The sequence below is a fragment of the Lampris incognitus genome, chromosome 9 (genome assembly GCF_029633865.1).
Source record: "Lampris incognitus isolate fLamInc1 chromosome 9, fLamInc1.hap2, whole genome shotgun sequence".
Lineage (NCBI taxonomy): Eukaryota > Metazoa > Chordata > Actinopteri > Lampriformes > Lampridae > Lampris > Lampris incognitus.
Window position 1 is genome coordinate 17,506,198 of NC_079219.1, and position 12,290 is coordinate 17,518,487.

General features: G+C 41.6%; 1 protein-coding gene across 1 annotated transcript in view; it reads right to left on the reverse strand.

The window, feature by feature from the left end:
- The window catches only part of mtbp (MDM2 binding protein), a 54,368-nt gene that overhangs the window by 16,783 nt on the left and 25,295 nt on the right, over positions 1 to 12,290 (reverse strand). Inside the window, exons 9-13 of the mRNA XM_056286616.1 lie at positions 9,564 to 9,658; positions 9,020 to 9,086; positions 8,388 to 8,505; positions 6,536 to 6,715; positions 4,699 to 4,812 (exon numbers count right to left, since the gene is read on the reverse strand). Coding sequence (XP_056142591.1) covers positions 4,699 to 4,812; positions 6,536 to 6,715; positions 8,388 to 8,505; positions 9,020 to 9,086; positions 9,564 to 9,658 — 574 coding nt within the window. The remainder of the gene's footprint in view (positions 1 to 4,698; positions 4,813 to 6,535; positions 6,716 to 8,387; positions 8,506 to 9,019; positions 9,087 to 9,563; positions 9,659 to 12,290) is intronic.

Sequence of the window (12,290 nt, forward strand, 5' to 3'; positions counted from 1 at the left end):
TTTGTACGCTGATTTGCAGCGATAAAACAAAGACGAAAAAGAAAAGAAAATGGGTGAAAGAACGGATAGGGATGCGAGGGCAGCAAGGACTGTATGTTCTGCAGAGAGATGCATTTTTTTTATAAATTTATATCTAGTTTTCCCCTTATCCCACCCGATTAACCCAATGGCATATGGCCGGAACTCTTGCCGAATAACTCCCCTGGCTCACGTTTCCACAGGAAGGAGATAGTCGTAACACCAGCTTCCTTCAAACTCGTGTCGGCTGCTCTCGCCATTTTACACGCTGAAGCCTTGCATGGATTGCATTACCCTCAGGCCGCAAAGGAGACGTAGAGAGAATGCTTTCGGTTGCTTGGCTGCAGGTGCCCAGGTGGGCCAGAGGGGTCGCTGGAGAACGACGAGTCCCCGAACACTACACCGATCTACACCCACTATCCCTCGGGTAAGGGTGGCCTAATGAATGCCTTACCCCGTGGACGCTCTGGCCGTGACCGGCTACGGCAAGTCTGGGATACGAACCTCCCAGCCACATGCCGAGCGGGTTGCAAGAACGGCGGTTTATTCCGCTCAGCCATCAGAGCGGCGAGAGATGCATTTTTTTCTTGTTAGATGTGTGTTTCTATACGTTTTTTCACATTTTGTACTGCATTGCCTTTTAAGGACTTTGTGTTTTTAAAAGTGCTCAACAAATAAAGATTACTATTATTGTGGCTCTTATTGATTCAGCACCTTTGGTACTGAATTTCTTGTGTAGTTTCAAGACAGTTTATACAAGTTGAATATACTTTGTGATGTAATTGTTTCAATTGCATGTTCAGACAGACTACTTTTTTTAAACTTTGTTGCAAACATTTATTGAAACGGTAACAATAAACACTTGTAAAATAAATACGAACTTGTGTGACAATCAAAAAAGCAATTTCACTACAATGAAAAAAAAAAACAAAAAAACCCCCCACCTATATATGAAAAGGTAAATCAAATACTGATGATGTAAACAAAACGGATTAAATTATCAAGCATAGCTTTTCACAGGCTTTCAATTCTGATCATTGGCCGCAGCTCGTCGCCGCCCTCATTGCCAGTCAAAACACATTTCACACAGCAGGATTTGGACTCCCCGACAGGTCCAGATATTTAGCTCATTAGATACCCGAGACCCATCTGATATGCACTGGCGAACCTCTCGGCTCACGTCTTTGAACGGTTCACACGCAGCGCTGGAGTGCCGATTTGTGACTGCCGAGCCAACGCCGATTTGCCTCTGATCTGGGGCTTTTGTCAGGGAACTTAAAAAACTGTTGGGCAGTGGAAAATCTGGGCTAGAATCATGTAGTGTGAACTAGGCACGCAAGTGCTGGATGTCGACCAGGATCATTCGCAGCTCCTCTGAAAAGAAGGGACTTACACCTTCTCCAAAGCCGATGGTTAATATTTTTTTACTTGTTAGCCTAGCATTAACAACTTTTCTTAACCGACGTTTTCATGTGTTAGCATGTTTCACATGTTAGTACATGCAAAATCTTAAACATTAGATTAAAGTTTTGAACTGTTTTGGTGTAATATGCATTTGTCATCTTCCGCTGTAGAAGACAGATGGACATGCATTTTCTTCCGCAGTCAAAGAAAACAGTTGTGCGTACTATGGAAAAATAAATTAAAGCTATAATTTAATTTCTAGGATTTTACATGTACTTGTGAAAACTTTGGTTAAAAAAAAAAACTTTTAACGCTAGACTAATGAGCAAAAAGAAGGTGTATTTCCCTTATTTGGAGAGGAGATGCTCGTGATCCCTGTAGACATCCAGCAACTGAGATTAGTTTGGCTGAAGTTACAGCTCAACGTACCTTCAGACTACATGTGCAGACATAGAAAAGGTATTCATGAGTTTGTCAGACCCTATGCAAACAGAACACAGTAAAAACCGAACTATTCTTTTAACCATGTAATCAAACCAACAAGTTTCCTGGACAAGTGGACACTGTAGATCACCATGAGCTAGAGGGAGGCAATGAGGAGCAGGGGAGATGTTAAGAAGTGTTTCTTTACAGAGAAACATGGCTAAATGTAATTTAACAACTTTGCCATTTAACTGATTTCATCTTGCAATTATATGGACGTTTTGGATTCAATATCAAGAATGGCTGAAAGACAGATATTCACAAATTTTTAAATTATGGGAAACCACAAAAATAAAATCCCTCACACATACACTAACCGGACTGCTAGCTGATAAACACATATGCATATAGAGGCAAACAGGCTTTCAGGCCGACAAATGGGAAGAACCATAAAGGCATAAACATCCATCCATCCATTATCCAAGTTGCTTATTCCAACTGGGGTCGCGTTGATGCTGGCGCCTATCCCAGCAGTCCCTGGGCAGCAGGCGGGGAGACATCCTGTACAGGCCACCAGTCCATCCCAGGGCCGACACACACCCACCCAGCCACACACACACACACACACACACACACACACACACACACACACACACACACACACACATTCGCACCTACGGACAATTTAGTATGGCCGATTCACCTGACCTACATGTCTTTGGAGTATGGGAGGAAACCGGAGCACCCGAAGGAAACCCACGCAGACATGGAGAGAACACGCAAACTTCCACGACCCAGGACGACCCCCAAGGTTGGATTACCCCGGGGCTCAAACCCAAGACATTCTTGCTGTGAGGCAACCACGCTAACCACTGCGCCACTGTGCCGCCCAGGCAAAACATATACTTGTTTAAACCTGTCAAACACACATTACCATCATGATGTGTACTTTGCTACAATGCTGCTAACTTCTCTAACTTATGGAGGTCAAACCCATTTCCATTTTGACCCCAACTCAAAATCTATTCCACTAAATTTTATTGAGGCCTGTGGTCTGTCAGCTCCTCTCATTCTGCTCATTTTCGTTTCAAAGAGAAGCCTTGTTGCTTTTTCTCCAGTCCCCCCCTCACTTCACTCTCTTTCATCTGGCTCCACTCCGTCATGTAGTCAATGTCGTTGACTGCTCAGGGGACATTACGTGTGTCTATTAAATAATGATATGCCAACAGAACGTTTCCAGGCATGTTGAGGTGAAAAAGAGTGTCGGTAACCAGCCAGTTTAAATTGAAAGGGGCTCAGTGGGTTGTGGATGGCACCTATAGGGTTCACCAAGTCAAAAGTTCACAGTGTGGTCTCTTCTCTGCATATAGTGATTTCCCAGGCTACAGAGTAAAGTGACAGTACTTTTAAACTGAATCTATAATAAGAGCCTCTAATGAGAATTCTTTGTCAAACAACAAAGGCAGTTTTTTACCTTCGAGTGGGAGGACAAAATTTGACACTGGACAGTCAGCAATTTAAGCACTGAGTTAGACTCGTCCTTTATCCCAAGTATATTTTTTTTTTAGCATTTAGTTATTTTGTCTTTTCTAAACTGTGGATGATGACAGAATAAGTGATAAGACATGAGAAAAATGGTGAGCTGGATTCAAACCCTTGATATTGCAACCGACACTATAACATGGATAGTCCAGGTCCTTCCTTTTTTTTTTTTAGATGTTTTAGTTCTTTCTTCTTGGCAGTGACATGGTCAAAGATACTGTAAAAGCACCAATAAAACAGATGTGACTGCACAACTGTACACAAATGTAAATAATGATTAACAAATGGATATTCCCCACTTATCTCTGCAGCAGGAAAAAAAATATTGCCTCGGGACATGCCTAACAATGCCACGTAGATTCATCAAAATCCCTATAAAATCTTTTGCAGCTCATTGCTTAAGTAAGCATCTTAGCCTGCCAAGCTGACAGATGATGAAGTATTTGGACTTAAAACTACTCTCAGGGATACTAGTGTCAGACTGAATGAAGAAAAGACAACTTGATGAGCGGGGGCTAATTAAGGCAATGTGTCAAGGAAGTCAAGGCTACTGGCATCCTTAGGGGTCAGGGATGGGTTAGCTACATACTGAGGCCAGCATATTCCTCCTTATCATCTATAAGAGAGCTGAAGAGAGCCAGCTGTTCCTGCAGCGAGGAAATCCTAGGTAGGTGTGTGTCTGCCTGTGTGTGTGTGTGTAAGTGTGGATTAAAGACCATGTGATAACTGATACTTTTTTCAAAGTTGTTGCCTAACTATAAAGAATTCCATGGAGATGGCAGATGACCAAAAGCCCCCCCAAAAAACAAAACAAAACAAAACATAATATGCCGCCGGGTAATATAGTCTCATGACAGCCTTAAATGATTTTCTAATTTGTGAATGTTCTGTAAGGCTTAGTCATCATAACTTGCATCTAAACAAGTAACATTTTAATGGACATCTTAACTCAAGGTGCTGAACTGTAGATGTTTTCTCGAGATAAAGTGTTCAAAGTTTTCTATTAGCATGTTTTCTAGTTTTCCATTGTAGTTCAAGATTACTTTGAGAAATAATTTTGTGTATTACAAATTGAAAATAAAAAAAGTAAATGCAGGCAAGGTGATAACATCAGTTTAACAAAGTATTTTTCATCAACTCAACAATTTCAATCCCCTTATTTAGACAAGTAATCAGCTATTGCTATCAAAGGCCAAATTGTTTGTATTGTCTCGCCGCTGTCTAACTTGTACATCTGCCCTGCATAATTTATTTTTGCCAGTGCCAACTCTCATAAACTATGTGACTTCAAATTTGCAGATTGTTACTTACTGAGATATTCTTTGAGTACAAGCTTCTGGATCTGGGTTATCCTTCTCTCTGTCTTCAGTAAGTCATCTCCATGTACAAGGGGCAGCAAGTGAGGACTTTTGCCAGCTTTTCTTTCTGATTGGGAAATGAAAGGAATGGGTTTAAAGAGAAGGGGGCATCTTGACATGTAGTGTATAACTAAACAGCACTCAATTCTCATTCACTGCCACAATTATGTATCATATAGATGAGAACCTTAATTCTTGTGAGCTATAATGGCTTACTTCATTGTTGTTCAATGTAGCTGATAAAAGATGAAGCCAGTCTCTTCTGTCTCTCCTGAACGCTTTGACTTTGAATGACACTTTAGATAAGTGAGTCAACTTTAATAAAAGACTAACTTTACCTCCCTGTTCCGATACTTTTGGTTTGTGCTACAATTTAGGCAGCAAACATAAGGATGTAAGGTAAAACGAGTCTTACACTAATTCAAAACATTTGTTTTGGGACAGACAAAAATTCAAATATGCAGCTTGGGAATGATTATGAGTGCAATCTGCAGTGTCATTATGGCAGTCAAAACACATTTGAGAATATCCCTCTGATCTCAATGTGTTTTCAAATGAGAGTTAAAAGTTAGTTGACTAGAGGAGGAACTCCCAGAAGGGATCCTTGGAAGGTATAGTGCAGTTGGGCTTTGCACAACATTGATAAGACCAAGAGCACAAAGGGACTTTGTCAAAGATGCCAGTTTGGAGGAAACAACCAACAGTGGTGCACTGTGCAACAGGGCCCAAACATCTCCATCCTTCAAAATATTCATTCATTTTGTGAAGTTCATTTATTTCCAACCCCCGCATTCGTTATGTTAAATCATTCATCTGTTTGTCCCCTGTCCATCTGTCTGTTATTTCCCTTCCTCCATTTGCCCCTTCTGCTCTCTCTGTCACAAAGAACTGACAAAGAAGAAGAGGAAAGGAAGATAGTTCAGGGGAAAGAGAGGGAGAGAGAGAGAGAGAGAGAGAGAGAGAGAGAGAGAGAGAGAGAGAGAGAGAGAGAGAGAGAGAGAGAGAGAGAGAGAGAGAGAGAGAGAGAGAGAGAGAGAGAGAGAGAGAGAGAGAGAGAGAGAGAGAGAGAGAGAGAGAGAGAGAGAGAGAGAGAGAAAACCTGAATAGACAAAGAGCAAAGAACCTCGGTTATAATGTAGTGGACTACCTACTACAAGGAATCAGGTAAATTGAAGGAGAGAGAAAAAAAGGGGCAAGAACACAAGGCAGTCAGAATGAGGAGAAAGAGGAACACTATGAGAAAAAGGGATGCCTTAAAATGGAGAAAGAAACACACAGAGAAAGGTCATAAAAAAGTCTCCTTAAAGCCTGGATGGCCTGCTTATGAGCCTGCAATCTGTTTCCATACTTCCATACATGGGCTAACTTGGTGTGCAAGGACACTCCTTTTGCAACACTTCATTAAAACTGAGGGGGAAACCATTTCAATCAAGCTGATAAGTTGCTTTAAATCAAAAGAACGGAAAGGTGGGAAGGCTTTATTTTTTTTTCTTTGCTATTAACAATGTAACAAACTAAGTCAGATGTTTGCAAAATAACAGTGTGCTATAACATGAAAAAAGGAGGAAAGGGAAGATCAAAGCATTGGCTTCTCATTTGAAGGTCATCTCTCCCCTCAAATACACAAACTTGCACTCACTGGCCAAAGCTGCTGACAGTGTAGCAAATCATAGACACCCATGCCTTCATACGCACCCCATAATTCTTAAGAGCTTTTGTAACACATTGACGATGACATTCAAATAAACCCACTCACATAGACACTGTGCAAGTACTGCAACATAACGTACCTGTTGATGACAAAGATTTCTCTCTCAACAGCCCAGTGATTGTTGCCACAATTGCTGCTCCATTGATCTGATTGGCCGAGTGCAACATTCTGACTCTGCAGGTTTTTCCGCCACTGTCATCTGAGCCCTGGACCAACAGGAAGTAGTGGGCACTCTCACCTTTCACCTCTACCTCAGGCACTATAGGTCAAGGCAAGAGACAGACGTTGAGGGAAGAGTTAGGTCACAGCAGAGTAGAAAACCCTCATCTTCTTTAGAGGCTTTAAAGAAAAAAACAAAACAAAATAAACCGATTTGCCAAAACTTGGGTGAGCAATTTTCTGCTCCCATGGGTGGCTCTCACAAAATAGACTTACAACACAATTTTGCTGTCCACTCAAAAGCCCCAACTCATATTTATTCAAAAACCAGTGTGTCAGCAGCCCATTCATCAGGGTTGTGTTTGACAGAATTCAGCTGTGCTGCCATCAGTGGGCAGTTCCATTACACAGGTGACACTAAATGGGTTTTCTATTAGGCTACCTACCCCAGTGACCTGTAAACTCACCCATACAGGCATGTTTCTTTCTGCCCTTTTCCATCTCATCAAAGCCATTGTTTTAAACGAGTCCTGTTTTGCCTTTTTTTTTTAAATCAATCAATTTTTATAATTTCCTGGCTGGCATCTATGTAGCATGTTACTTTCTTTTATAGAAAAGCACATGCACATTTTGTTTAAATATGCAATTCAGATTGTCTGCCAGACTAGGATTGACAGGTTTCCAGTTGTTAGACTTATACAAATAGTAAATTGAAAATTATTGGCTGGAACATTCAAATGTTTGCAGTTCTGACATCACGATTTTGAAACTATGGAAACTATAGCAAAAAGTGTCAGTATCAAGGTTTGATATTTTCCCATTTCTGAGATTAAAAGCTACAATGCTTACGAATGAAAGGGCAAGGGAAAATCATATTATTAGAAGAGGACTCCTCTTCTAATAAATAAAACAAACACAAATTAAGCAGAAACTTATGCGAGAATTATGACACTCTTGGTTTACAATTTTATTGCTCAGGCTGCATTGCTCCTTACACGGCCTAGTGGTCCCAGGCTACCCCTGGAGCACCGTATCGATACCGGATTTAGTATGGATACCCAATCAGCACAGTCTACTGCAGCCCCCGCCTGCAGCCCAATGACTGCTGGCATAGGCTCCAGCCTCCCCACGACCACGAGAGCAGGATAAGGAGTTTGGATAATAGATGAATGGTTTACAATTTTGATCGCTTTTTTTAGGGGGGGGGTCCCCCCTTTTTCTCCCCAATTATATCTGGCCATTGCCCCACTCTTCCGAGCTGTCCCATCCCCAATTTGTCTGTTGGGACGTCCAACCAAGCCGGAGGTAACACGGGGATTTGAACCGGCAATCCCTGTGTTGGTAGGCAACGGAATAGACCGCTTTGCTACCCAGACGCCAATTTTGATCACCTTTAACATCTTTCTGATTCATATTCAATTTTTTTGCCCAGTTTTCATTCATGGGTCTTTTTGCCCTGAGCCCTTTTAAATGGTTTATAGACAAGTGCTAAAACCCTTTGCATCTGGACAGTTTTTTGTGAAAGACATCATAAAGGGAAAAATGAAATGGCTTAGCTGGCTACTTTTTTTTTCTTCAAAAATTAAACCCAAAAATCTTTGAAGACTGTTGTGCTCCTCATATCTCAATAAGATATGCAAATTAATTAGGTCCCAGTTACCATTTTCAATTGCTAATTCAGGGAACATTACCCCCCCCCCCCGAAAAAAAAAAGCTTCTCATGTAACATGCGGCAAAGAAAACTATCGGGGACAGAAGAAAAAGTGTCTCACCAGGCAGCGACTTAGGTCTCTTTGCCAAAGACTCTCTCCAGCGCTGAGAGCTGAGCTGGCTGGCTGGGGACTGGGCGACGGGATTGACAGTACATGACAAGCAGAGCAATGCTCCTACCTGGGGATACACACATGCATCACATGGACACATACATAATGGATCAACTCCCTGTGAGTTGATTTGACCAAGGAGTCAATTCATTCCCAACAAGATGTAAAAGAATGGTAAATGGCAAATGGACTGCATTTATATAGTACTTTTCTAATCTACCGAACACTCAAAGCGCTTTACAATGTACGCCTCACATTCACACACACATTCATACATGGTGGAGGCTGCCATGCAAGGTGCCAACCTGCGCATAGGGGGTAGTTAGGGGTTCAGTGTCTTGCTCAAGCACACTTCGACACACTCTCTGGAGGAGCCCGGGATCAAACCAGGAACCTTCCGATTACTAGATGACCCGCTCTACCTCTTGAGCCACGCCGCACAGAGCAATGACTATTTTTTTATTTTTTTTTACTTAATTGGAAATGAAAATCCTCTCTGGACAAAGGTGTGTCAGTATTTAAACTTTGGAAATCATCTCTCTGAAATGCACATCAGTTGAATCTCACCCTTGCCCCATTACCTTTCCACGAAGTGATCTGAGCTGGTCTAACAGCAGCTGGGCTTTCAATGACGTCCCAAACAGGCCACTTTAGTTAGAAGTGAAGGAACAATAAAGGTTTGAGGGAGTTCCCAACCTCATTTTGGCACGGGAAACTTCTTGAGGGATACACAAAGACTTCCCATTATGCATTTGCCACAGAGGCTGTTACAGTGGCAAGTAAATAACAGAGTGAATAATAGTTTTCTGAATGTGCTCTTTGTATTGCTTTTTTGGTAACAACAGCAACAGTATTGTGTGGATGCTTGCTGGTTAGTTAAATCTAAATAAATGATTGGATATGCATTATTGTCAATCCTATTTTATCATTACTGCGGCATGCAACAAGAGCATAATACATGTCATGAAAGCTGGTGTTAAGCATAGCCGTTTGATGCTAAAACTGTGTGCAAACGGGTGTGGGTCAATTCAAACAAATAAGAGCAGCCTTGATGTGACTTTGCTGCATGCACACACACACATGAATGCCAAAAGCACACACTTAAGGATGTAAGAATAAGGATACAGTTGAAACTCCGTGCCGGATGTCAGGAAGTTGGGCAGGTCCGACATGGTGACCAACTGAACCCAATCTAAGACTGGTCTGTAGTAATGGAAGATCTGGAATGAAAAAAACCAAAAACAAATTAAAAAGCGAGAGGGGCGTAAGTAAACAAAGAGAGAGAAGGAGAGAGAGGGGAAGGGGGAGAGAGAGCGCTACAACAAAATAGAACAAGATGCATGGGGGAAAGAGGAAAAGAGAGACAGAAGAGAACAGAAAGCTGAAAATTAATAGTGTATTGAGGTTTGTGCCATGTACAAAGCCCACCACCCCAGACAGTGGTGACTGGGGCAACAAACACACAGTAGCTGTAACAATAAGGCCTCTTATCTTTTAGGGGAGCAGTGTAGAGTAGTAAAAGTGAGATCCCTTTAGCAGAGAACCCAGGCTTAAGACTCCTCATCTACAGGCATCTAGCCTCCCTTTTAAAGGGGTAGAATCAGTGAGAATCGCTCTACGAGCCTCAATTAACTATCACAATATTTTTACATGCAACAGTTGACATTGTGGTTGGGGTAACAAACATTTCAATTTTTGAAACTTTGCACTTCCAAATCTGGTTCAGAAGTAAGCAAAATCCCATCTGGACCAGGATTTTCCGAACATCTGGATCCATCACTTGGGCCTAACGCTTCCTAATGTGATTAAATAGTAAGAAAAATCAACTAATGTATGACTACAGTCTGTAAATGTCTATTCTAGTCTCTTATTTGTGGTGACCTAACCATAAAACACAGTCTAAGGATGTGAAATAATCAGTGAAAAATAGTGTAAAACAAAACACAAAATAAATAAATAAATAATACAAATTATACAATACTTTCATTCAGTAATACAAAGGATCTGATATGAAATCCCTTGTCCTGATAATTAGGAGGCTACACACAGAAACCCAGTACAAATAAACAATTCTCCAAAATTGTTCCTGTTTAAGGAGAGGACATCAGGCAGTACTGTTTGTTTTCAAATGGCCCAGTTGGCTACCAAACTGCAACAACCTCAAAGAGTGCCTGCATGAGTATTTCACAGAGGTTTTTAAGTGGCCACCATCCTTCTCAGGTGTTTCAAAATCAAATCAAATCAATTTTATTCGTATAGCCCAATATCAGAAATTACAAATTTGCTTCAGTTGGCTTAACAGCAACACAACATCAAAAAACCCTTTAACAGGGAGAAAAAATAGGAAGAAACCTCAGGGAGAGCAACAGAGCAGGGATCTCTCTCCCAAGACGGACAGCATGCAATAGATGTTGTGTTTACGCAATTTACACAATACAACATTGAAAGAGGATAACAGAATTATAATGGACTTATAAAATTTATGAAGAATATGATGCACAGGATGCCAAGCAGCAAGCAGTGTCCAGACGCCATCAGAACAGTCCAGGACCCAAGCCACACAACCAGCATCATCATGTATATATAAAAAAAATTCTTTGATTTGGACACATTACAAACTTTACAAGGCTCTACAGTGAGTTATGGTGTCCCAGAACCACCCCCTCCATCATCACATCTGAAACCCTCCACCTGCAACTATCCTGCAAGCTAATTTGATCATTGACAAGAGTCACACCCCCACCAGTATCATCTATGTGCAGGTGACACCAGTTGGGGATTACCCAGCAGTACTCCCCAACTGGTGTCACCTGCACTAAGCAGGCTCAATGGCCATCTTCCACCCCCAATAATTGCCACCAGCACTGCTTGGACCAGTTCTATACAGATCTCCTTGGTGGCTACTTCCATTCCTTACCATAGACAAGGTCTAAGAGCTACACCTCAAACTGAATGATTTCTCCTCATCCACAGCCACCGACTTGTCCTTTCAGTTGTGTCAGACAAATCCTTTAGGGCTGATCTAAAACAATGGTCTCGAATACCACATTCTAAAATGAACAGCGTAGTTGATTTGGCTATAAAACTTCCATCAGCTATTTCATCTGGTCTAATGTGAGCCTGTCAGCCATGATCCTGTGCCTCGACCATCAACTATGCATACCTCTTGCTCATTATTAACTATAAGTCTGCCTCAAAAAAACTGTAAGGTAATTGTTTGTTTGTTTTTTACGGTGTGTTCCAGAACAATGAACCAGAAGAAGCTCCACTTAAGAAAAGACCAAAAATACAATAAACAAACTGAGCTTTGAGCTTTTATGAGGCCCATGTGCCACCCAATAATCCTACTTGGGATTTTGCCAATGTAGTGCAAGTGTATCATGACACCATCTAAGATGAGTGTGGCATCTTTTTAACTTCCCCTCTCCCTACAATGTCAGCTTTGTTCACCCACCTCAACATGCTGTATGTGTGTGTCTGCAAGTGTTTAACAAGTTACTGGAATCTCCTTCCAACCTTTTCCCATCAGCCTCTTCCAAGACAGGAGGATAAAGTTCCAAATAGGGGGTTAGTGGCAGAAATTGTGAGCGTGAGAGACAGACAGACAGACAGACAGAGACAGAGAGAGAAAGAGATACAGGAAAAGAGAAAGAAGGAATAAAGGGGGCAAAAAGAAGAGGGGGGGGTAAAGTGAGAGATCTTGGGTCACGGTATGCAGATTGGGATCCAACAAAGCACAGACAGACTCTACTACAAATTTCCACCGATGAGGAAACTTTGGCAAACTGGGGTGGAAATCCAAATCCCAACATCACCAGCAGATTTCTGAGACCTTGTGCTTTCTCTTTTAAG